This window comes from Mobula birostris, chromosome 20 (assembly GCF_030028105.1).
Source record: "Mobula birostris isolate sMobBir1 chromosome 20, sMobBir1.hap1, whole genome shotgun sequence".
Classification (NCBI taxonomy): domain Eukaryota; kingdom Metazoa; phylum Chordata; class Chondrichthyes; order Myliobatiformes; family Myliobatidae; genus Mobula; species Mobula birostris.
Window position 1 is genome coordinate 7,220,303 of NC_092389.1, and position 27,008 is coordinate 7,247,310.

General features: G+C 40.9%; 1 protein-coding gene across 1 annotated transcript in view; it reads right to left on the reverse strand.

Annotated features, from left to right (window-relative positions):
* LOC140212755 (carotenoid-cleaving dioxygenase, mitochondrial-like) overlaps window positions 1–27,008 on the reverse strand; it is a 58,932-nt gene that overhangs the window by 14,302 nt on the left and 17,622 nt on the right. Inside the window, exons 2-9 of the mRNA XM_072283928.1 lie at window positions 25,170–25,374; window positions 19,076–19,287; window positions 18,868–18,983; window positions 15,240–15,342; window positions 10,970–11,098; window positions 8,143–8,303; window positions 2,734–2,901; window positions 35–172 (exon numbers count right to left, since the gene is read on the reverse strand). Of these exons, the coding sequence (XP_072140029.1) occupies window positions 35–172; window positions 2,734–2,901; window positions 8,143–8,303; window positions 10,970–11,098; window positions 15,240–15,342; window positions 18,868–18,983; window positions 19,076–19,287; window positions 25,170–25,374 (1,232 nt within the window). The remainder of the gene's footprint in view (window positions 1–34; window positions 173–2,733; window positions 2,902–8,142; window positions 8,304–10,969; window positions 11,099–15,239; window positions 15,343–18,867; window positions 18,984–19,075; window positions 19,288–25,169; window positions 25,375–27,008) is intronic.

A 27,008-nucleotide genomic window follows, 5' to 3' on the forward strand; every position in this document is an offset into this window, starting at 1 on the left:
AGATTGGCATGCTGACAGCAAATAAAGAACATACCTTTCCTTCTGCCTTTCGGAAGGCAAGTGCGCTGCTGTATGTTAAAGTGTTGAGGTTCTCTTCAGTCGATCTGTTGGAGTTAATGTTCAAAGGCAAAACAAGCCTGTACGGCAATCCTTTTGGAATTGTATTGTAAAACTAAAATGCAAAATATGTTAAAATGCATTAACAAGAACCTTTACAGTAGATCACTAGAAAGGCAACAAATTCAGGACTATAGTGAATAGCCAATCTAATGTTGATGAAGGTGCCATACAGAGTGAAATAAGGAGCAATCAGAGCAGAAGGCCAAAACCTAGATCAGGGATTCCCAACACAGGATCCATGGACCCCTCAATTAATGGTCGGGGTCCATGGTATAAAAAAAAGTTCTGGAACCCCTGGCCTAGATTGTTCCAAGGACTTCTAAAGAAGAGAATAGAAAAATATTGTGGAGTTGAGGGTCGAAGGAAAATAATAACATTAGAGCTAGTATCAATTGCCTGCATTACCATTTAATAGGATTGTGGCTGACATTTTACCTCAGTATCACTTTCAACTACTAACTACAAATGGGTTGATACCCTTAACATTCAAAAGGCTATTAACCTTTCCTGAATATACACAGTTACTGAGCCTCCACTTAATTATTGTATTGAAAATTCCAAAGAATCACTGCCCTTTGAGTGATGAAATTTCTTCTCATCTCAGTGCTGAATAGCCAATTGGATACAGTGACCCCTGGTTCAAGACAATTCAGACAGAGAAATCATCATCCCATTATCTATTCTGACAAGCCAAGTATAAATGTTATATCTCATTGAGATTACCTTTCATTCTTCTAAATTTTAGAGTATAGGCTCAGACTGCTTAACCTTTTCTGATAGGACAAACTTCCAATCTCAGGATTAATCTGGTGAACCTTCATTGTACTTTATTGAACCCCGCTTATTTATTCTTTTGCTTAAAGCCTCATAAGCTCCAGCAAATTTGTCAAATGTGATTTGCCTTTCATAAATCCACGTCAGCTCTAACAAATCTTGTAACTATTTCTCAATTTTACTTTATCATTTCTTAATAATTAATTATTGCATTTTCCCTACCACTGATATTGGGCTCACTAGGTTACAGCAACTCAATGCATAAAAGCATGCAGACATGGTCAAAAGGTTCAGTTGTTGTTCAGACCAAACATCAGAATGGGATCTAAGTGGCCATGACCATGGGTTGATTGTTGGCGCCAGATGGGGTTGGGGCTTTGAGTATGTCGAAAACCGCTGATTTCCTGTGATTTTCAGGTACAACAGAGTTTACAGAGAACGGTGTGAGAAACAAAAAAAAATCCAGTGAACAACAGTTCTGTGGGTGAAAACACCTTGTTAATGAGAGAAGTCAGAGGAAAATGGCCAGACTGGTTCAAGCTGACAGGAAGGTGACAGTAACTCAAATAACCACACATTATTAGGTAGAGGAGGTAACACTGAGTGTAAATATTATTACTAAAAATATTCTTTGTATTCTTGTGATATTTTGACACCAAAGATCACTCATCTCAAACTCATAAGGCAGTTATTAATAACTATAGAAGGAAGTCCATGAGCCAGTCCTCATTATGGGATCAGAGGTGAACAGGGTCAGTAGCATTAAATTCCTTGGCGTTATCATATCAGAGGACCTGTCCTGGGACCAACACATAAGCTCCATTACAAAGTCACAACAGTGCCTTCACTTTCTTCAGAGTTTACATAGATTCAACATATCACCAAAACCATTGACAAGCATCTACACTGAGGTGAGTATCCTAACTGCATCACAGCCTGGTATGGAAACACCAATGCCTAGGAATGAAAAAAATCTACAGAAATTGGTGGACACAGCCCAGTTGTTCACAGGCAAAGCCCTTCCCACAATTGAGCAAATTTGCATGGAGTACTGTCACAAGAAAGAAGTATCCATCATCAAGGACCCCCACCATCCAGACCATGCTCTCTCCTTGCTGCTGCCATCAGGAAGGAGGTACAGGAGCTTTGGATCCCACACCTCAGGTTTAGGAATACAGTCGTCCTTCTTCTTCTTAAGCCCGTCACCCCTAATCGGACACAGGCCAATGATAGCAGCTTGCCAGTCCTCTGTCCTGGGCCAGTCTTTCAAGTCCAGGTGTAGCCCATCTATATGTCTTCTAGGTGAAGATCCTTCCTCTCCCGAGATGATGGATTTGAAACTTCTGTTGGCGTTCCTGTAGCTCTAGGTTTTTACAGGGATGGGTTGCTAGCTCCATGCCCAACCCTCCTCCTTTCACTGCTCGGCTAGCAACCATCCACGGCAGAGTTTTCGGAATACTCATTACCCCATAACCATCAGGCTCCTGAAACAGCCTGGATAACTTCATTCACCACAACTCTGAGTGAATTTAACAACCTATAACAGACTCACGTTCAAGGACTCTTTACCTCACAATTTTACTTCTTTGCACATTTTACTGACTGTTTGTCAGTCTTCATTTATATATAGTTTTACATAAATTCTATTGTATTTCTTTATTTTCCTGTAAATGCCTGCAAAAAAATGAATCTCAATATAGTATATGGTTAACATATGCATACCTTGATAATAAATTTTATTTTGAGTTTGATTTTGATAATTTGGCTAATTGTAAACAATCTAGAACACAAAAACCAGTAAGTATAAAAGCAGAAAGTATAAATAATGTTTTGTTTTACCTCATCCAATTCTTCGCCACTTTGCCGCAGGTTTTGCAGAGTTATTTTGTTCAGAAATTTCCCACTTTCAAAACGGCAGTAATCAAGTACAATAAAGCCATTATCCTCAAAGGCATTGATATGATGAAACAAGCAGAAGGCTTCGGTGTAATATTTGAAGGGATTCACCTTCAGAAATTTAAAAAGAATAATTAATGCATCCCACTGCTACAGAAAGCAGGCCAATGTTCACTTGCTCTTGAGTATACTTGTTTAAAAGTATGGGTTTATTGTTCAATCAGGATGTATCTTAACAGTGTTTCAATATTACAAGTGCAGTCTGACCAATGCCTTATAAGGCCTCAGCATTACATCCTTTTAGACACAAGAATTTTATTTCCAGATTATTATAAACTGAATTTAAATCTTCAAATCTTCATGATAGAATTTGAATGCAAGTTACCTCAATTATGTAGACCTGTGTTACATCCTCAGTTACATCCAGCCTTAGAAATGTTTATGATGTCTGCCAATTAACATAGGAAAGGATTCAAATGCGACAACTTCTCTGAGAGAGAAGTCTTTCCAGCTTTTTTTTTTGCTTATTCATTTTTTAAAGTTGTGGTCATTGCTGGCAGGACTTTATTGTTTATTTATTGACTTTATCAGTAATTGCTCTTGATACCTTTCTTAACATTTGCAGTGCCTCATGAAAGTCCTCCCACAATGATGTTGGGCAGGGAGCTCCTGGATTTAGCCCCAGAAACAATGAACAAATGGCAATCTATTTCTAAGTCCGAGTCAGCACAGGTGCAATTTAGAGGGGAATCTGCAGGTGGAGGTGCTGCCATGTATTTTGTAGGTGGCACATGCTGCAACATTAGTGGAGGGAATAAATACTTCGGTTCGTGGATGTGCCAATCAAGTTGATCATTTGGTGCATATGGTATTGAACTTCCTCAGTATAGTCCAAGCTGCAAATGCACAGACGCGTGAGATTTCGTCCCAATTTGTGCTTTCTAGGAAATGTGATGATTTTGGGGTGAAACAGCACCATAATTCACATTTGGTTGATGCTTCCTGAACTGTATTTTATATAACGTTCTGCCATTCTTACCAAATCGTTCACCTTGTAACCAAAGACAACATGACATAACAGGAGCTCGTCATCAATAACGATAGGGCTGTCATCCACATTGAACATACACTGGCCTGACCATACACAAAGTCTGAACCTTCCAAAAGGAATCATGATTTTTTTCTCCAAAGAGCACCTTGTCAATAATCGAGCTCACAGAATCATATTGGCTCGGATTAACCAACAACACAGGCTCAGGAAACAAGAATGGAGTTCTAGATCTTCAATGCCCACATGTAATTCTAAAATACATATTTACCAACAGAGCTATCAGGGACATCTTTGGCTGGCCCTCTTCCTATACCATATTTTTATATCGCTGAAATGGCAGCTAAGTGATTTGTTGAAAGGCTTATTCCAACACTGTCCTTGAAATCACCATCCTGAAAACACATGATGCAAGAATGAGAATATTGTCATTTTCTTTATTTCCCTCTATAGATATTGCCTGACCTGCTGGGTTCCTCTGGTATTTTGTGTCCATTGCTGAAGATTTCCAGCAAGATGGCAGCACATTCGATCACAGCTGCTTCTATGGGGTCAACAAAAGGTGCCATTCTCCTTTTTAAATGTATTTTTTATGATCACAAGATCATGCTAGACATTAAGAACTTAAAATTATTGCAGATCTACCCCATCAGCGAGTTGCTGGTTGGCAGAGAAAGTGAAGGAGCTGCACATCATGCTGCTGCGCAGTACAGTCTAATAGTGAGTGACCGCCTTGGTCACTTTTCTTGTAATCGCAAGACCCTTTTGCACATTGTTAATGTGGAATGCCACAAGTTCGATTCACAGACTTACTGGCAGTGAGCAGGGTCAGATGGCGGGGGAGCTGTGTGACCTCAGTTGTAGTGAGGAGTAGTCCTCAAACTGCAGTGTCTCCTTTTTACAGCCACCAAGGGTGGTGTGGTGCAGTGTCCAGGCTGGAATCGGTGCTGCCCCCAGTGTTCACTCAGCAGAAGACAAGCTGTATTGTGATCAGCTGCAGATTTCTGCAGCATTCATGGCTCAGGTCTGGACTTTTTTTTTGTGTGTGGCTGTATCTTACTGATATGTTAATGTGCTTGCTACCTTGTATATGCTATGTGTGCTTTGTGCTGTGTTTTGCACCCTGCCCCAGAGTAATGCTGTTTTGTTTGGCTGTATTCATGGATATTCATGTATGGTTGAATGACAATTAAACTTGAATTGAATTGAATCAGCAGAAAGCTGCAGCTGGAAAATGCATTACCTTCTGCTAATGTTTAGGCCAACATCAGACAGGCATTGGAGAAGCTGAGCACCGTAAGCAGCAGGCACGAAACAGTGCACACTAATGCCTTCCCTATGATTGCAGGAGATTTCAACCAGGCCAGTTTGAAGAAGTCTCTGAACAACTACAACCAGCATATCACCTACTTAACCGGAGGAGCAAACACACTTGACCACAGTTATTCCATGCCCACACTTTGGAAGGTCTAATCACCTAGATGTACTTCTACTCCCAGCATATAGGCAAAGACTAAAGACCACAGCACGAGTGATGATATCAAGAAGGTATGAACAAGGGAGACAGAGGACTGGACAATTATTCAGGGATTCACCTTCAAATCTGAATGAATACACCACAATTGTCATCAACTTCATCAAGACCTGTGTGGATGTGTCTGCCTTCAAAAAGATACTGTACGTACCCATACCAAAACCCGTGAATGAACCAGAAGATTCACAGTCTGCTGATGGCTAGATATGTGGCATTCAAGACTGGTGATCCAGAACTATACAAGAAGTCCAGGTACAACCTATGGAAGGCTATCTTAAGAACATTAAAACAATTTTGATTGAGGTTAGAGATGGAATTGGATGCACAACAGCTCTGGCAGGGTTTGCAGACCATTACTTTCTACAAAGTGAAACCTAACATCATGAATGGCTATCATCATAACAGGTCTATAGCAGATGTCATCTCACTGGCTCTCCACATGGTTTTGGATCACTTGGACAAAAGGAATGTCTACATCAGGATGCTATTTATTGATTACCATTCAGCATTCAACACAACCATACTCAGTTCTAATCAACAAGCTCCAAAACCTTCTGTACCTCCTTCTGCAACTGGATCTTTGACTTCATCACCATGTGTATACAGTCAGTGAGGACCGGAAATAACATGCACACCAACATCCCCTTAGGCCCTTTTACGATGGCTCGTTTCACATTTTGGAATGGAGAGAAAATACTTATAGATAGGAGGGGTAAGCCTGCATGTATTTTTGGTAGATCACCTTAAACCAGCCCATCAAGATTTTGAGGATTCTGCTACCATGTCCCTGCTATCACGACATGACTATGAGTGCATCAACATACCTTGGGATGAGCCAGAGGCACCTGCTGTTCCTCCACTCATGGAACATGGGACCCGAGCCAGGCAGCTCATCCGAGCTCCAGACAGGCTCACAATGCTGGTTTTAGTGAATTCTGGGGGGGGGGGCTGTGAAGGATAATGTAATTGGTAGAAATGTACATAATTCACAGCCACTGACATTGAGTTGGGGTTCGCTTTAAGAGGCTGGTCTGACATAATGATGTAACTACATGAAGTTGGGTTACCATGCTTTGTGTTCAGTGTTTGAAGTACAATAAATTAGTTGTTGTGGTTTTTCTTAAACATAAAATGCCTCACGTCACTTTATTTCCAAAAACCTACACTAGCATCAAGGAGGATGTCCGGGAGCCTGAAAACACACACTCAATGTTTCAGGAACAGCTTCTTCCCCTCTGCCATCAGATTTCTGAATACGGAGTGAACCCATGAACACCACCTCACAACTTTTTCCTCTCTTTTTGCACTATTTATTTAATTACATTTTTTATACAGTGTCTGTAAAAAGTGTTCATCCCCTTGGAAGTTTTCATGTTTTAGTGTTTTACAACATTGAATCACAATGGATTTAATTTTGCTTTGTTTGATATCAATCAACAGAAAAAGACTCTTTGTGTCAAAGTGAAAACAGATCTCTACAAAGTGATCTAAAGTAATAAAACATAAAATAATTGATTGCATGAATATCCACCCCCTTCAAGTCAGTATTTAGTAGGTGCACCTTTGGCAGCAATTACAGCCTTGAGTCTGTGTGGATAGGTCTCTATCAGCTTTGCACATCTGGACACTGCAAATTTTCCCCATTCTTCTTTACAAAACTGCTCAAGCTTTATCAGATTGCATGGGGATCGTGAGTGAACAGCTGATTTTAAGCCATTCCTGTGTAGCTTTGGCTTTATGCTTGGGGGTGATTGTCTTGCTGGAAAACAAATCTTCTCCCAGGCTGCAATTCTCTTGCAGATTGCATCAGGTTTTACTCCAGGGTTTCCCTGTATCCATCTCCAGACTTGTGCTTTTCAAAAACTTTTTTGCATAGTTGCCTGGAGTAATCTTTTGTCTTCATGGTGTAGTTTTTGCAGGATACTGACTTACCAGCAGCTGGACCTTCCAGACACAGGTGCACTTTTACTACAATCAATTGAAACACCTTGACTGTGCATGTCTCCAAAAACTGATCTCCATTTAACTAATTATGTAATTCTAAAACCGATTGGCTGCACCAGTGATGATTTGGTGTGCTATATTAAAGAATATGAATACTTATGCAATCAATTATTTTGTGTTTTATATTTGTAATTAATTTAGATCACTTTGTAGAGATCTGTTTTCACTTTGACATGAGTCTTTTTCTGTTGATCGATGTCAAAAAAAAGCCAAGTTAAATCAATTTTGATTCAATGTTGTAAAACAATAAAACATGAAAGCTTCCAAAGGGGGTAATTACTTTTTATAGACACTGTATATTCTTCTTATTGTAATTTACAGTTTTTATTATTATTATGTATTCCAATGTTCTGCTGGCGCATAACAACAAATTTCACAATGAATACCAGTGATATTAAACCTGATTCTGATATGATTGGTGTGGCAGACAATATTGGGATATTGTTACTTCATTATCATATCACTTAAGTTCTTTCACAACATGAATATCCTTCTTCATAGTTGAACAAGTTTCAGAAATGACATCTCCGAACAAATCATACTTCCCAACAGCCTTTGATGCAGCCATACAATTCAGATTCAGATTTATTTATCGCATGTACAGTACATTGAAACATACAGTGAAATGTGTCATTTGCATTAACAACCAATATGCTCAAGGATGTGCTGGGGGCAGCCCACAAGTGTTGCCACACATTCTGATGGCAACATGGCATGTCCACATAGGAACAAAGATAAAAATCTGCAAAAGGTATGAGTGAGTTACCTCTCCGGTGTGTTTATTAGCTACATGGATAATGGTGTTGAGTTCTGGCTCCCAACTTATTGAACATTCGAAACTTTTACCTCTGAGCCGGGAGGTGAGAATTTTCATTATATTTATTTTTAGAGGTTGCTCAATAAATATGATGTAGTTTTTGGTCATTCCTATCACAGAAAAAAAGAGATGCTGTAAGTACAGGATTATAAAATTCCAACGCCCGTTCTATACGTGTTATGGGTATGTAGTCACTGGTTAAATCAATTATAAATGAAACAAGAATCTCTGTTTCTGCTTGAAAGTATATAATTTGTAATCTGATTTGTTTGGACTTGGTATGGAATATGAACCAATTTTATCTGGTTCAATAAAGGTTTCACTTAAGTGCTCTGATCACAACTGGAAGCTTTGAAGATAAAAGTGGAGGATTTTAAAGTTTAAGTCTATTCTTATCTCTATTTTCCTCAAAACCTTTCCCAGTCAGATGCATTTAAATAAAAGATCTGCCAAAAGTTAATTTTGGTTCAGCTATTATTTGAAGCTGAATTGACTATAAGACCATAAAACTGTAAGACATAGGAGCAGAATTAGGCCACACGGCCCAATGAATCTGCTCCACCATTCCATCACGGCTGATTTATTATGCCTCTCAATCCCATTCTCCAGCCTTTTCTCCATAACTTTTGATGCCCTGAATAATTGAATTGCACTCTGTAGTTCATGTTATGATGTTTTCTGGTTTCTCCTTTTTTTAAATCACATATCCTCTATGAAAGATGATGTCAGTGAACCACATGACCAAGAGCAACATCCTTCAGACAGTTCACAAAACTGCTTCTTTCATTTCTTTTGCCTCTTCTTCTTCTTCTTTCAAATGTGATTCTACTACTATTGGAGCCTGTGATCTACAGTTTGATGGTGCATTTTCAGACCAATTAAGCAACCTGGCACTTTGCTGCTCCGAGGGAATTCGGTGAGGTTTCGAGCAAAGTGCATGGCCTCAAGGCCAAGAAGCCTGGACACGGACCATGAGCCCATGGTCGACTCAATTTCTCGCTGATCCCGACAATTAAAGCATCAAGGAAAATTGAAATCAACAAGGATGAGAGCGGAAGGCGAGCGGGTGTTCACTACCGTCTGACTGCTGGCGATCTGTTTCTCTCTTTCACTCTCACTTGCTGCTCCTGGAGGAAGGTGCCTACATTTCATATCTCTCTCTCTCTCTCGCCAGAGGAAAGGGCCTGCGTGTGACTGGTCTGTCTTTACTCCCAGAGGAAATGTCCATGTTCGATCGGTCCCTCTCCTTCTTGGTCGATGCTGCTGGAGTACTGGGTCTTGGGCAAGGTTTAACCAACGGGGTTTGTGGATTGGATTCTGTAGTTCATGTTATGATGTGCTTCTGGTTTCTTGTTGCTATTTTCTGCAGTTTTGATTGGAGTGGATTGGTGCAGTGGCCTGTAGTCGATAAGCAAAGCAGCACTGGATTGAACGGAACTGAATACTCCTGAACTGTTTCGATGACTTGTGGTTTTGTGTTTTACGTTCCGTGTTTTTCGCTCATTTTTTAGTGCCATTTGCACGATTTGTTCTTTGCACATTGGGGTTTTTGATGTTTTTCTTTGAACAGGTTCCATGGTTTTCTTTGTTTCATGGCTGTCATGAATCTCAGGGTTGTATACTGCACACTTGCTTTGATAATAAATGTACTTCGAATCTTTTTATATTGCTATTTTCTGCAACTTTGATCGGGGTGGATTGGCTCTGCAGCCAGCAGTCAATGAACAGCACAGCGCCAAATTAAACTGAACTGAACATTCCTGGACTGTCTCAATGACTGTGTGGTTTGATGTTTTGCATTCTGTGTATTTCACTTGCTTTTTTGCCATTTGTGCGATTTGTTCTTTTTTTTGCGCATTGAGTGTTTGACGTTTTCTTTGAATGGGTTCCATGGTGTTTCTTTGTTTCATGGCTGTCTATGGGAAGATGAATCTCAGGGTTGTGTACTACATATATACTTTGATAATGAATGTATTTTGAATCTTAATCGAGAACCTATCAAACTGCGCTTTAAATATACTCAATGACTTGGCCTCCACAGCCATCTGTGGCAATGAATTTCACAGATTCACCATCACCTGGCAAAAGAACTTCCTCCTCATCTCTGTTCTAAAGGGACATTCTTCTATTTTGATGCTATGCCCCCGGTCCTAGGCTCCCCTACTATGAGAAACATCCTCCCCAGATCCTGAGTTGAATTATTATTCAACTCAGCTTCAATAGCTTCTGCTGGACATTTAGTCCACCTTGTCAATAGATAATATGCCTCCAGTTTCAGTTTAGACATATTCCTCCCAAAACTGAGATTTAAAAATTATATACAGGATTACTAAATGCACCTTCTCACACCACACGGAGGGGAAATAACAAAGAAATAGTTTCTTTTTAACCAATCATTTTACTGAGTTCCAGAATATCCGAAGAGTTCAGTAATGAATTTGTGCTTATAATTCCCCCCTTCCTCAACCTTCTCTGTATCCTTCTTACAATGTTTAATATGAATAACAATTTCTACTTTATGATTTTCTTTATTATCTTCTCTCATTCCTTCTGACATCAATCAAGACCCATATTACATACTTGATATTATGTTTAGGTTACTCACCAAAAAATTCTTAAAAATAAGGAAACTGTTAATTTAGATAGCTCATATTATGTTTTTTATATAAAAAGTGTGTTTTAATATGATAGGCAAATATTGAAGTTCATCCTTACAAGAGAAAAAACATAAATATTGATTCACATTTTAAGTAATCAGTTAGTAAGCTCAACGAACCAAAGCTGTGGTAATAAGACGGCCTTGTGCTGTCCTCTGGTTTAAAGTTGCAAACTATCCTGGCTCCTCGAAGCGTCTCTTCATCATCTGACAGTTGTGGAGGAACTGCAATGATATTATACATCGTACCTACAAAATAAAACACAAATATTCAGCCTATTAGATCCATGTTTTTTGTGTTTGTCTGTGCCCAAGACCTTAGTGTAATCTGACTGTAGTACAGAGCAGGTAAAGGAAATCAGGCAAGTTCAGGACCAACTCCTAGAATTAGAATCATATAGTCATCCAGTATCAAATGGCCTATGCCAACCAAGATGCCCATCTAGGATAGTTCTATTTGCCTACTGGAGGGAATGGGAAGGATGCATTCAGAATTCAGAAGGCTGGGTTGGGCGTAAGGTTAGTGGATAAGGAAAGTTGGCAGGAAGGATTTATGAGCCTGGAACTGATCTAACATCAACATCCACTCCCAGACGAGCATCTCCAGCACTGAGCCCCAGCATTAGCCTCAGTCAGCTACATTGGGTAGACCACAATATTCACATGCCCAAAAACATGTACTCTGACCAGACACGTTTTTCCTGAGCTCTGTCAGGAGAAGAAATTACTAAGTAGAGAGAGGAAATTATGCAAAGATCTGCTCAAAGTCTCCCTGATAAAAAAAAAAGTAACTTCCCTGATGATTCTTGGGAAACGCTGTCCCATTACACAATGAAGATGGAGAATCCATCATGGTATTGAGAGTCTCGAATGCATGCACTCAGAGCACATGGAGATGCTGGGTGAAAGGGTCTGCCTCAGCAGCCATCTCAGGATCCACAGAATGCTGCAAGCCTTCCATAATTCCAAGGGACTGCCTGTGACGAAGAGGAGCCTGGAGAGCAGTTCATGTTGTGAGTGGGTGGAGAAAACCATTAGATGTTTTACTCTATGACTCTGACTCTATGGCCAGGAAAGAGACAAGTACCCAACAACAGGGTGGGGTCTACTCAGGAAGCCCCTTTAAGCTGAACTGAAGCAGTCTCCTTAGTTGCTGTAGAACCTTACTTTCTCATGAATTTTCTCTTACTTTCATACAATGTAAAAGGAGGCAATTCGGCCCATCAAGTCTATGCTACCTCTCAAAGCAAAACTACTACTCCTCTGATCGCTACCCATTTCTCTGACCACCCACCTATGCCAGGTTTATTTTACAGCAGCCAACTGTTTCACCATCCAGACCGTCTCTGAGATGTTGGAGGAAACCAGAGCAAATGAGGGAAACCCACAAGATCACAAAGAGAATGCACAGCTCCTTGTGGACAAAACCACACTGCTGGAGCTGAGGCAACAACATTACTTGCTAATGTGTCACATACTACGCACAGGAAAATTGTTGAAATGGCGTCCAGGGATGTACTGCAAGTTGTTGGACATACCTGTGTATCTCCAGGGCTTCCATGTATTGTATGAAAGATGCAAGTAAGGTGTAGAACCAAAATCAGAGTTTGAAGTCCATAGGCTAACTTTTTGGTTTTTAATAACATTTTATTTTTCATAGAAATTCAATGGCATCATTGTATGATATCATTTCTATAACAATTTCATCCAAGAAATAATTTGGAATAGAAATGGGGAAATCAGAGAAGATGGCCATCTGGCTCATTAAGTGTGTGCATGGAGAAATCCAGTAAGCTCCATTCCCTCATTCCTTCCCCATGGGCCTGCAACTTATTTTGCCTTCAAGTGGTTTTCTAATTCCATCCTAAAAACCAAAGTTAAATGTGCATCTCAGATCAAAACTGTTTATTGCATAATATGTTTTTCCTCAATTATCACTTGGTTCTTTTGTTGAACATTGTATATCTGTACCGTCTGGTAATTGACCTCTCCGCCAAGGGACCCATTTCCCCTTGATTTACTAATCTTAACTTGTCAAAATTTTGTATTTTTCAATCCAAGCTCCTCTCAGCCTTCTTCTCTCTTAGGAGAACAACCATAGCTTCTCTTAGTCAATCCTCATCCCTGCGCTCTCTGTAAGGTCTCTGTATCATCTCTCTGCCCACTCCCTGCCAATATTTGTGCAAGTCTTCAGTTGCAATATTGCCAATGTTCCATTTTGTCGTTCCTCACTTCCCCTTCTGGCGCATCGTGTGGTAACCTTGACACTTCTTCAGCATTTGTCTTTTTTCTTTTTAAAAGGCCAAGTTGCTGGCTCAACGCTCAATCCAGAATGGATGGAAAGTGTGCAAAGACCCAGCTGGATTAGAACCCAGGACCATTTGCTTCGAAGTCTGGTGCAGACGCCACTACACTACTGGCCGGCAAATGTTCCATGAAGGCACTTAAGTTTTTAGTCTATAAGACCATAAGGTATAGGAGCAGAATTAGGCCATTTGGCCCATTGAGTCTGCTCTGCCGTTTCATCATGGCTGATCCATTTTCCTCTCAGTCCCAATCTCCTGCCTTCTCCCAGTATCCCTTCATGCCCTAACCAATCAAGAATCTATCAACCTCTGCCTTGAACATACATAAAGACTTGGCCTCCACAGCTGCCTATGGCAATGAATTCCACAGATTTAGGACTCTCTGGCTAAAGAAATTCCCAAAGAAATTCCTCCTCATCTCCATTCTAAAAGGACACCCCTATATTCTGAGCCTGTGTCTTCCGGTCTCACACTCCCCTATCATCAGAAACATCCTCTCCACATCCACTCTATCAAGGCCTTTCACCATCTGATAGGTTTCAGTGAGGTCACCCCTCATCCTTCTGAATTCCAGTAAATGCAGGCCCAGAGCCATCATGTGACAATCCTGGAATCATTTTTGTGAACCTCCTTTGAACCCTCTCCAGTGTCAGCACATCCTTTCTAAGATAAAGGGCCCAAACCTGCTCACAATACTCCAAGTGAGGCCTCACCAGTGCCTTATAAAGTCTCAACATTACATCCTTGTTTTGATATTCTCATTTCTGTCCCCTTTCCCTGCGGCAAGGTAGCATAGCAGTTAGTGTAACAACTAACAGTGCCAGCTGTATGTCCTGGGTTAAATTACTGCCCTGTATGTAAGGAGTTTGTACATTCTCCCTGTGACCATGTGGGTTTCCTCTGGATGCCCATTTTCCTCCCACAGTCCAAAGGCGTACAGGTTAGACCATACTTTGTTGCCGCCAGAAGCATGGCAACACCTGAGGGCTACCCCAGCACATCCTCAATGCAAACAACACATTCCATTGTTTCAAAGTACATGTGACAAATAAAGCCAATCTTTATCTCTCTATTTATGAAGCCCAGAATCTGCAAGTTTACTAACTGCTCTTTCAACTTGCCCTGTTACCTTTGACAACTTATGGACACATACGCTAGGTCACATAATTCCCGTATCACATTTAAAATTCTACTACTCTCCTTATATTGTCTCTCATTTTCCTGCCAAACTGCATCACGTGCACTTCCACATCCAGCAACTTGTCCACAACCTCCAGTGGTTTATAACTATCCTCATCATCATTTCCCAGAATTCCAAGCTCAGTGGTATGAACAGCTATACACCAATATCTGTTAGCAATATATACCAAAAGCTGCAGTGGTTCCTACACCTCTGTCTAACATACACCAACCTCACCAAATCTTCATGTTACCTGCATCCTGTCCAATGATTGCCATTGGCCTTAAATGCAAGCTCTTCCAGGAGATTGCACAAGTCTAACCACCACCCAGAAAGATTTATTGATAACACGCCTTTCTATATGTTCCATAAGTGGTTTTGATGACCTCTATTTAAATCAGCCAGATCAACAAAAAGGAGTATGTTTCTCCAAAAGGAGTGTGACATCCTTTGGAAGTGTTATAAAAAACATTCTAAATGTTGTAGTCTTGATTTGTTACTGCCATGCGGATTTCCAATTTGCTCATCCTTTACAAACGCAGGCATATGGGTAGCACGGTAGTGTAGTGATTAGCATAACACTATTACGGCACCAGCGATCACCAATCAGGGTTCAATTCCCACCGCTGCTTGTCAGGAGGTTGTACGTTCTTCCTTTGACAGTGTGGATTTCCTCCAGGTGCTCTAGTTTCCTTGCACATTCCAAAACCATACAGTTAGGGTTAGTATGCATGGATTCTGTTACAATCATGTCAGCGAACAAGAATTTCACTTGTGGATGCACAATGCACCCACTCATATGTAAGGAAAATATTAAGGTTTAAATAGGCCCAACCCCAAGTAGTTCTCAGACAACATTTGTATACATTAAAATAATTATAATGTTGTTCACAATTGTACATACCATTTCTACCATAGGAGTTGCCCATGTTGTAGGTTGTCCCATCGGGATCATAATGTGGATGGGCTGTGGCTCCATTCACTGCAACAAATTTGGTCAAATTTATCTGCAAAGGAAATCATGGACAGCATAAAGAGTACATATTTTAGTGTCTTGTAACATACAGTTGCAAACCTATCTGCAAAGCTGGTAGTGTACCCCACTGTTTCTCTGGTAAAAGTGTATTGAATTTATATCGAGCGACTTCTATGAGGCATAATCAGCAAAGGAAAGTGATATGTCCCAGCTCTGCCTTTCAATGCAATAATCACATATAGTGACCAACTTCTTCCTAAAATTCTTTTACTAAGAAATTAGGGATCTGTTTGAGAAAGAGTAATATTATGTGTTAAGAATGATGAAGATAAAGCTAGAACAGTCGGCTCACTCAGAAAGTCATGAGACATGGGATGGGATCCATGGAAATCTGGCTGCGTGAATTCAGAATTGGCTTACCCGCAGAAGGTTGAGGCTGATAGTATTCTGCTTCTGTCCACTAGCAGGTTAAAATATCTGTACAACATTGTGTGCCAAAGGGCCAATACTAAACTATCCCATTCTATGTTCTAAGATCTAAGGTCTATCTTAACATTAAAAGAAGCAGTTCATGTATACAAAACTGCCACACACTTTTTAAAATGACCCATTTCAACTCTATAACAATATATTATCTTTTTTTTAAAAAAGCAAATGGTATTAAGAGACAATTTAGATATCTTTTCTGATACCATTATAAAAATTGATGAAAGATAAATATACTTATTTAAACTGTAAGTCCTTTACAAAATTATAATTTGTTTCCTAAGCTTGGACGTATAATGTAATTGCACATTGCCCAAAAAATCAACTGGAAAATTGAAACAACTGCTCAAAGAGTAATTCACTATAATTTTGTTGGTGGTTGCATGTGCCATCCTCTACCATTCATAGAACGTAGAAAAGTACAACACAGGAACAGAATTTCTGCTTGCTATGTTGTGCCAAAGTAAGCAGTTAACAACACCTAATCAAGTAATCCCTTCTGCCTGTGCATGGTCCATAATCCCTCCATTCTCTACATATTCATGTCCCTATCTAAGTGTCTTTTAAATATATCTACCATATCTGCCTCCACACCTGGCAGCACATTACAGGTACCACTCTTGGTGCAAAAATATTGCTTCACTCATCTCCTTTGAACTATCCCCTACCACCTAGTAATAGACTTTTCAACCCTGGCAACTCTATCCATACCTCTCATATTTTATAAATTCCTATCAGTTCTCCCCTCGGTCTTCACCACTCCTAGGAAAACAACCCAAATTTGCCCAACCTCTCATTACAGCACATTCCCTCTAATCCAGGCAGAATCTTGGTAAACCTGCTCTGCACCCACATTCTTCCTATAATTGAACAACCAGAATGGAAAGCATTACTCCAGATGCAATATAATCACAGTTTTATAAACCTACAATATAACTTCCAGACTATTGAACTCAATGCCGCAATTAATGAGGGCAATAATGCTATATGACTTCTTTACACCTTATCAATGTGCAGTCACTTTCAGGGAGCAATGAACTTGGGCACTAAGATCCCTCTGAATCAGCTGAAATATTATAGTTGAATTTGCAACATGCTTTGAGAGAGCCCAGCTTTAGAAGGCTCTGAGCACAAGCTATAAGCTGTGAGAAACTGAACCATTCAGTAACAGCAGGGAATCAATATGTTTGGCCACCAGGGGCATTTGTTTATCTGAGATGCTATCCTTTAACATAGAATGGAGGCCTTTTCATGTCTGAATTTTGTCCAAAGAAGCTTTTAGGAGTTGGTTATCACAAAGTCATACAGAATTGAAATATGCCTTTCAGCAACTGAGTCTGCACTAACTGTCAAGAAACCATTTACACTAATCCTATCCTAATCTCCTTTTGTTCTCTCCACATTGTCAATAATTCTCTCCAGATTCTACCACTCACCAATAACCCAAATGTTTTTGGGAGGTGGGAGGAAACTTGAGCTTCTGAAGGAAATCCTTGGGAGAATGTGTAGACTGCACCGTCAGCACCGGAAGTCAGGAGTTAACCTGGATCAACGAGCCGCAAGGTAACGGCTCTCTTTGTCATGCCATTTGCCATGATCAGGTATATAATCTTGAAGAATCCAGGCTACATCATAGAACAGTACAGCACAGTTCAGGATACCGACCTTCTAACCTACTCCAAGATCAATATAACCTCTCCCTCCCACAAAGCCCTCTATTTTTCTAAGAGTTTTTTAAAAATGTTCTTAATGCATCTGTACATCCTGAACTTGTATTGTCTTTCTGTAATCACTTGACACCTGATTCGCCAAGATTACGCACTGCAAACAGGGCTAGTTTGAAGGAACAGTTTAAAAGAAATTGCTAGAAAGTTTTAAAGTCTTTATTTCTCACCTAATCTATTGTAATTGCTGAAATTCAGTTTGATCATCTGGAATAAAATCGATAAACTGTGACTTTGGAACATTAAAAACATTGAAACAAAAAGCTAACACAGACACCAGGTGGGGGAGACAAAGGATGGGAAGTGTAGAGTTAGAGTTAAAGCAAGGGAAAGCTGCATTCCTCAAAAGTAGGAACTTTCGATCAAAGTTTACCGCAGTCGGGAAGGATGAATTGGTCATTCACCAGGTGATGTTGGCAGGTGGACCACTGAGACAGTTACTGCAGCCTAGAAAGGGAAGCTAGTCACTTTCCAAAAGATATTGGCAGGCAGACCATTGACACAGGTTGAGGAAGCGAGCTGGTTATTCAGCATTTTTCATGGATCAGTGGAAGACTGACTACGAGAATGGTAATAGGGTAAAGCATAGGGTAGATCATAGTGAGGAGGGATAAAAAAGGAGATTCCAATGTCAGCTCTTATATCAAGATTGCTATAATCTCTCAACTTCATAAAAAAAGACATTTCATAAGGAATTCTGATATTGACTGAAATAACTTCCCCAGGAAATGTGTACAGGCACGTGTAATCACATTAGTAGTCCATAGAGAGCTGTGTGACTCCAGTTCTACAATACCTGCCTATTACCTCCCCCTGGGTCACCTCCTCCTTCCCTTTCTCCTCTGGTCCACTCTCCTCTCCAGCCCTTTACCTTTCTTACCCTTCTAGCTTCACCTATCACCTTCTAGCTATCGTAAACACAAAATAATCTGCAGATGCTGGGGTTGAAGTGTTGTGAGTGTTACCTTCTAGCTACCCTCCTTCCCCCTTCCACCGCCCCCACCCATCCACCTTTTTATTCTGGTGTTATTCTTTTTTTTTCCCAGGGCTGAAGAAGAGTCTTGGCCCAAAATATCAACTGCTTATTCATTTCCATAGATACTGCCTGACCTCCTGACCTGCTGATTTCCTCCAGCAAGTAAGAGAGTGTGTGTGTGTGTATGTGTGTGTGTGTGTGTGTGTGTTGCGTTGCGTTGCTCTGGATTTCCAGCATCTGCAGCATTTCTGCTACTTACACAAATGTAATATTGTTTGAATTAAATTCTCTCTAGCAGCAAAATGCCACATACTTCAAATCACCTTAACAAGGTGGAAATGAGCTCATGAAGCAAAAGAATGAACCTTACCTTTTCTCCAGTTTCAAGAGTATTAGGATTCACTTTATAGATAAAATTAGTTTCTGTGGTTGCATAGTAATCTCCCTTGTACAGTGCGAAGTTCACAGAACCATTATCTGTTGCATCTTAAAACAAAACATTATTTGAAGGTAAAACATTAAACTTGACCTTCACCAGTTTCAATAAAAAAATTAAATAGATGTTCTTTGACACATACCAACTTTTTCAAATCGACTAGTGAAGCGTTCAAAAATGTTTTTGCAAGGGTCAGGCATTGCTACAGTTCCAAATTCCGATACCATGATTCGGTTGTATTCACTGTTGATACAGTACGCGTCACTGCGTAGAAACTTGCTCATGTAGGTAACAATACCATCATCAAATCTGAATTGATGCATCAAGGCCAGGCTGTCAAAAAGGTGATTATATCTGAAAGAAGAATAGACTGTGTTTCTTAGACAGTGAGCAAAGCATATTCCTGTTTGTTGTGCATGTCACTAAGTCTTGATGATCCCTCAGTGTTCTTCATATTTCTGATACTGGTGGTCCCTAGATATCCCACTGAAATCCAAAGGCATGCAACGTATGCATGGACACAACTTCCATCAATTTTAACAAAAACAGAAAGTGCAGACAAAACATTCAAAATGCTGGAGGAACTTGGCAAGTCTGGCAGCATCTATGGTGGAATAAACTGTCGATGTTTTGGGCTGGCACCCTTCATTAGTACTAGAAAGGATGGGGCCAGAATAAGACGGAGTAAGAATGTTGGGGGGGGGGGGGTGACAGGTGAGACCAGGAGAGGGAGGAGGTGGGTGGGTGGGGGAGGGGGATGAAATACGAAGCTGTGAGGTGATAAGTAGAAGAGGTAAAGGGCAGAAGAAGAAGGAATCTAATAGGACCACGGAGGAAAGGGACAGAAGAGAGGAACCAGAGAGATGTGATGGGCAGGTGAGAAGAAGTAGCACCCTGCACGAGGAATGGAAAAAGAGAGAAGGAGGAAGGGAGGAGAAATTACTAGAAATTAGAGATATCGATGTTCATGCCATCAGGTTGAAGGTTATCAACCTGATGCGGACAAAAATCAGCAGGTCAGGAAACTGAAACTGTCAGCACTTTGAGTCTGCAGTCCTTCATCAGATCTGAGCCACCGATTGTCTCTCTTGCCACAGATTCTGAGTTTTCTGTTTTCATTTCACATTTCCAACCTCTGCAGTTTTTCCGATCCGCATAGTTTTCAGTTACACATGTATGACTAACTTCACCTACAGGCAACTCATGGGTAAAAAGCAGGCTCTCATACATTGAAGGGCATATGATAAAGCAAATTCAAGCCAGTGATCCGTGGCCCTCCTCACCACTGATATGTACCCGTCCTCCAAAGTTCACAAAACTCACTTCCTACAATCCCAAACCCTCCGACACACTCCCTCACTGGCCTTGTTCTTGATTGGGAGCAGAAAAAAGAAAAGTTAGGAGGCAAAGCTTGGAAAGTTACACATGACCCCTTAGTCTTCATCCAGTACTGAATTTCTGAGGGTCAAACCGTTGAATAAAATATCTATTGACTGACTACAAACCAAATAATTAGAAAAGTCTATGGGTACACAGCATCTTTGTTAATCAGCCTTGAATACATCTTTGAGCATGGCTGAGAGTGTTTAAGTGGTTAATAGGTAACGGTAAGTTCTTCATAATGTAGGTGGGAGCAAGAGACTCCAGGGGAAGTTGGCAAGTCTGAATAGGTTATAGATGAGAGAGAAATAAGTGAGGTAATGGGTTTCACAGGATTGGTCTGAGAGCCAGTTAGGATTCAATCTGCTTCATGATTTGCTTCTATATCACCAGAAAATGTAAGAGGTGTAAGAAAGTTACAGGCCTACTGTGTCTGGTGCTCCCGATGCAGCCTCATCTACATAAGAACATAAGAAATAGGAGCAGGAGTCGGCCATCTGGCCTATCGAGCCTGCTCCGCTATTCAATAAGATAATGGCTGATCTGGCCATGGACTCATCTCCACCTACCTGCTTTTTCCCCAGAACTCCTACTATGCAAAAATCTATCCAACCTTGTCTTAAATATATTTACTGAGGTAGTCTCCACTGCTTCATGCGGCAGAGAATTCCACAGATTCACCACTCTCTGGGAAAAGCAGTTCCTCCTCATCTCTGTCCTAAATCGACTCCGCTGTATCTTGAAGCTATGTCCCCTAGTTCTGGTCTCACCTACCTGTGGAAACAACTTTCCTGTCTCTATCTTATCCATCCCTTTCATAATTTTATATGTTTCTATAAGATTTCCTCTCATTCTTCTGAGTTCCAGCAAATACGGTCCTAGACGACTCAATCTCTCTACATTGCTGAGACCCGTTGTAAATTGGGGAAAAACTTCATTGAGCACCTCCGCACCATCCATCACAAGTGGGACTTCCAGGTGGGAGAACGTTTTAATTTCAATTCTCATTCTGACATGTCAATTTATGGCCTCCTGGAGCCACGATGAGGCCACCCTCAGGCTGGAGTAGCAACACCTTGTATTCTGTCTCGGTACTCTCCAACCTGATGGCATGAATATTGATTTCTCCTTCCGGTAAACAGATTCCACCTGTGACCCCACCCCCCTTCCTCTATTCCCCACTCTGACCTTTTACTTCTTCTCACCTGCCTATTACTTTCCCCTGGGTTCCCTCCTCCTTCCCTTTCTGCTTTGGTGTGCTCTCCTCTCCTATCAGATTCTTTCCTCTCCAGCCCTTGATCTTTCCCAACCACCTGGCTTCACCTATCACTTTCCAGCTAGCCTCTTTCCCCTCCCTCCTCACCTTTTAATCTGGCATCTTCCCCCCGCCCCCCCAACCTCCCCCAGTCCTGAAGAAGGGTCTCGGCCTGAATCATTGACTAGTTATTCATTTCCATAGATGCTTCCTGACCTGCTGAGTTCCTCCAGCATTTTGTGTGTGTTGCTTTGGATTTCCAGCATCGGCAGACTTTCACGTGTTTGTGACAGGAAGGTGTTATCTACTTTTCATAATTACCATACCAAGGAGGCATCTTCCACATCAGAAATTAGTTTAGGTGATGAATGGGAGAACCTTGAAAGCAAGAAATTGTAAAGACATTTTAAAAATTGTACAATTAAGGCATTCTTCCCATGAATTTTCTTTTCTAATGTCACATAAGGTTACAGGATCGGTGTACCCAGTGGTGCAGTGCTAGCCAGAGCGCACCAGAGCGCGTCCGGCACACCTTTAAGAAAAAAGCCGAAATAAACAAGCTAATTAATTAGGTGCCGCCCAGGGTGATTTGAGTATCTCAGAAGCTGCTGACCTCCTGGGATTTTTTTTTTTTTTTTTTTACGCACAACAGACTCTGGAGTTTACAAAGAATGGTGCCAAAAACAAAAAAAACATCCAGCGAGTGCCTGTTCTGTGAGCAAAAACATCTTGTTAAATCCACTCGTTGGATGTTTTTTTTTGTTTTTGGCACCATTTTCGTAAACTCCAGAGTCTGTTGTGCGTAAAAATCCCAGGAGATCAGCAGTTTCTGAGATACTCAAATCACCCTGGGTGGCACCTAATTAATTAGCTTGTTTATTTCGGCTTTTTTCTTAAAGATGTGCCGGACGCACTCCGGTGCGCTCCGGCTAGCACTGCACCCCTGGGTGTATCAATAGCTCTTTTCATAATAAACACAGAACTTTTATAGATCATATGACAGTAAAGCAGCAACAGGCCCTTTAAACTACAATGTCTGTGCTGACTACGATGTCAAGTTACACTAATCTCACCAGCCAGCCTGCACATGTTCTATAGCCCTCCATTCCCTGCCTTTTCTGTGCCTATCTAAATACCCCTGAAATATTGCTGTCATCTCTGCTTCAAGTACTTCCCCTAGCAGCACATTCCAGGTACCTCTGTGTAAAAAAAATTGCCCCGCACATCTCCTTTAAACTTTCTCTCTCTAACCTTAAATCTATGCCCTTTAGTATTTACATTTCCACCCTGGGACAATGACCTTGACTTTGCCTCTTGTAATTTTATATACTTCTATCAGGTTGCACCTCAGCCTCCAACATTCCAGAAAAAGTAATGCAACTTTGTCACCCTTCTCCTTACAGGTAATACTTTTTGATCCTGGGGAAAATCTGCAAAAAATATCATGAATTGAACAGGGCATTTTATAGAGTGCAAGTATAGAGTATCATCCTCGATTTAATGATGCTGACTGGCGATGATACAATCTTGTTACTGAAAATAAAGATCTTGCATGCATTAGGAAAGAGCTTTTGATGCATAATCAGAAACCGCTTCAACAATAAATTCTATCAACTGTGTGTTTGCAATTTACATTACCTTCCTGGATGGTGGGCAGTTCAGAGCAAAGAAATATGATCAACCAAGACATGTTACAAGAAATATTTAATGTTAAGACTGCTATCTCCACAGTATCATTCTGTGGAATGCTACAGTAGAGTAATGGTTAGCACAATCGCTTTACAGCAACAGATGGCAGCTCCAGCAATCACCAGTCAGGCTTTGATTCCTGCCACCATCTCTAAGGAGTTGTACATTCTCCTTGTGACTGTGTGGGTTTCCTCCGGTGCTTCAAAGATTTACATTTAAGGTTGGTGAGTTGTGGGCAAGCTATGTTGGCGGTGGAAGCGTGATGACACTTGCAGACTGCCTCCAGCAAAATCCCAATCCTTTTGGTCATTGACACACAAAAAAACACATTTCACTGTGTATTCCAATGTTTTGATGTACATGTGACAAATAAACTGATCTTTAATCCAACATTCAGCCTCTCTAATTCAGAATAATCCTAAATGAAATTCCTGCAGGCAATAAATGTTTATTCAAAGTGTTCAATGTATTTTTTTCCTCAATGTTTCCTTCACTCATTTTTTCTTGTTCTCAATTACTTATCATTCCAAATCAAATCTGAGTAGTTTATCCAGGTCTATACTGAGTTTCTCCAACATAAATCTCATTACTACATTAAAATCCTTTATTATTGCAAGGAGTTCAGCTTGTTCAAATTGTTGTGAAGCTGAAGGGGAGGGCTACCATTCTAACAAGTTCTGACTAATTAATTCTTCACCTCTTTGATGCATTTGGATAGTTTGTAACAGAATTATTGATTTTATTCTTCGAGAATAGGCATAATATAATGTTAAAACAAAACTATATGGTGAATAAAATTAGTATCAAATTTGAAAGTAAGTTGTCAATTTTTAATGTGCTTCATGTAAACAAGTTGAAATTATAGTTAATCACCATGTTTGCTATTAATGTTGCTGTGTTTGTTATTGATACGATATATTCCCAATAAATATTCTGTCGGAAGAACTGCTGTTACTAGGTTGTCTGGCATCTTTAGGAACTGATAGTGAGTTATGCAATAAATTCAAATTCAGATTCAGAGCCAGATTTATTTATCACATGTACATCAAAACGTACCAACACACCTAATGTTGTGCTATGTGCAAGTGTCACCACACATTCCGGTGCCAACATAACATATCCGCAAACATGAGGAAATCTGAGGATGCTGGAATTTCAAGCAACACACATAAAAGTTGCTGGTGTAGGAAGAGGTACAGTCGACGTTTTGGGCTGAGACCCTTCGTCAGGACTAAATGAAAGAAGAGATAGTAAGAGAGTAAGAGTAACCTGTCCGCAATGTTTTTACACTGATAAATATGGGTGGTTCTTTAAAGTTGTTGTAGCTAGGGGTGGCAGGGAGACAAGCTCCCACTACCTATTAAATACTCTCAGTGGTATGCGTCTCAAATAGTCTCTGACAACCAAGTCCAGCTCCAGGTCTTCATATGTGGCTTAGCTGCTGAGCCAGGCAGAACTGTTTCTACTGACAGGAGAGGGGGCAAAGACGGCTGCTGATGCCTTAAAACCAGTTATTTCAGGCAATAGGGCTCATCAGCCATTGTTGGCAGCTCATTTGAGAGAAGGAAAACTCTGATCTCAAACCTCCGCTGCCTTGTGCCTATACCCACTCATGGGGAAGGCTTTGGGAGTGAACCTTGAGGGAAAAATCCAGAGCTAGAGTCCCTAAGGCAGTCCTTCATTGAGCTCAGCGCTGACTGGCAACTCCTGCGACACTGCTTGTGCCAAACAGTATCAGTCCTTTGGATTCATCGGCTGTGTGGAGAGGGTGAGCCAGGTACACGGGCAACAGCTTGCTCTCCATATCATACTGCCCTGGCTTGTGTATCGTGTAGACAGCTGGGATGCAACATCTGTGGTCAACCATGACCCATGGAGGGTCTCACAAGAATGGGTAAAATGACACACCTACCTGTCATTTCCAAACTCGTATTTTCCGGGCCCATTTCTCAGCAGACTTCCCTGTAACCATTTTGGGATGTTCCCTTTGGTCTTTGCCACTATGGGTTTTGGAGTTTCCTCAACAGATGTGAACAATGGTGCGACACACTCCAATCCCTTTCTCCTGGAATAGTATATCACTCTCTTCTTTTCAATAGGAATCAGCTGCCTAAAAACTAAGAAAATATACTTTAGAACTTTTAGATTATGAAGACACGTAGTCCTCTTTTATTGTCATTTAGTAATGCATGCATTAAGAAATGATACATTATTTCCTCCGGTGTGATATCACAAAACACAGGACAAACCAAGACTGAAAAAACTGACAAAACCACATAATTATAACATATAGTTACAACAGTGCAACAATACCATAACTTGATGAAGAAAGTCCGTGAGCACAGTAAAGTTCAAAGTTTCTCAAATGTCCCACATCTCACACAGACGGGAGAAGGAAGAAAAACTCTCCCTGCCATGCTGACCACAATCCGACTCTGAGTCATCCGAAAATTTCGAGCTCTGATCAGCTCTCCGACACAGAGTACTGAGCGGCATCTCTGCCGAACGATTCGACCTCCTTCTCGGTCGCCAAAAGCAGGCAAGGCCAGGGATTTTGAGGCCTACCATCCAAAAGATTCCCAACCACACAGTAACGACAGCAGCGGACGGGGGTTTCAGAAATTTCTCCATAAGTTCCTCTGTGCTTTCACGTCCCTCTCCATCAAATCAGAATTGTCGACGGCCCCTACTTAACAGATACAACATCATTTTTCACCGGAGAGCTGTGCACACGTGGTGCGCTGCCATCTTCTCCTCCCGCCGAGGTGATGCAAAGGCACAGGACACTGATGGTTAGCAGCTGATGTCTATTTCACATAAAACACAGCTTAGTAGAGCACAGGAACAGGGTTTTCACCATGGTACCAAATTAAACTAAATATTTTCTATCTGCTCATGATCCATATTCCTCCATTATCTGCATATTCACGTGCCTTTCTAAAAGCATCTTAAACACCACTACCATAACTGCTTCCACTACTATCACTGGCAGTCCATTCCAGGCACAAACTTTTCATTTCTTCTACCAAAGTGCATGACCATACACTTCTCGACACTGTATTCCATCTGTCACTTCTTTGCCCATTCTCCTAATCTGCCTAAGTCCTTCTGTAGCTCCTCTACTTCCTCAGCACTACCTGCCCCTCCACCTATCTTTGTATCATCCAGAAACTTTGTCACAAGGCCATCAATTTCATCATTCATTCATTGACATATAACATAAAACGAATCGGTCCCAATTCTGACCCCTGTGGAACACCACTAGTCACTGGTAGCCAACCAGAAAAGGCTCCCTTTATTCCCATTCACTGCCTCCTGCCAATCAGCCAATCTTCTATCCATACTAGTATCTTTCCTGTAATACCATGGACTCTGAACTTGTTAAGTAGCCTCATGTCTGGCACCTTGTCAAAGGCCTTCTGAAGATCCAGGTATACAACATCCACTGATTCTCCTTTGTCTATCCTGCTTGTTATTTCTTCAAAGAATTTCAATAGATTTGTCAGGCAAGATTCTCCCTTGAGAAAAACCATGCTGACTGCAGCCTATTTTATCATGTGCTTTCAAGTACCCTGAAACCACATCCTTAACAATCGACTACAACATCTTCCCAACTACTGAGGTCAGACTAACTGGCCTATCATTTCTTTTCTTCTGCCTCTCTCCCTTCTTGAATAGTGGAGTGACATTTGCATTTTTCCATTCCACCAGAACCATGCGAGAATCAATTGATTCTTGAAAAATCATTACT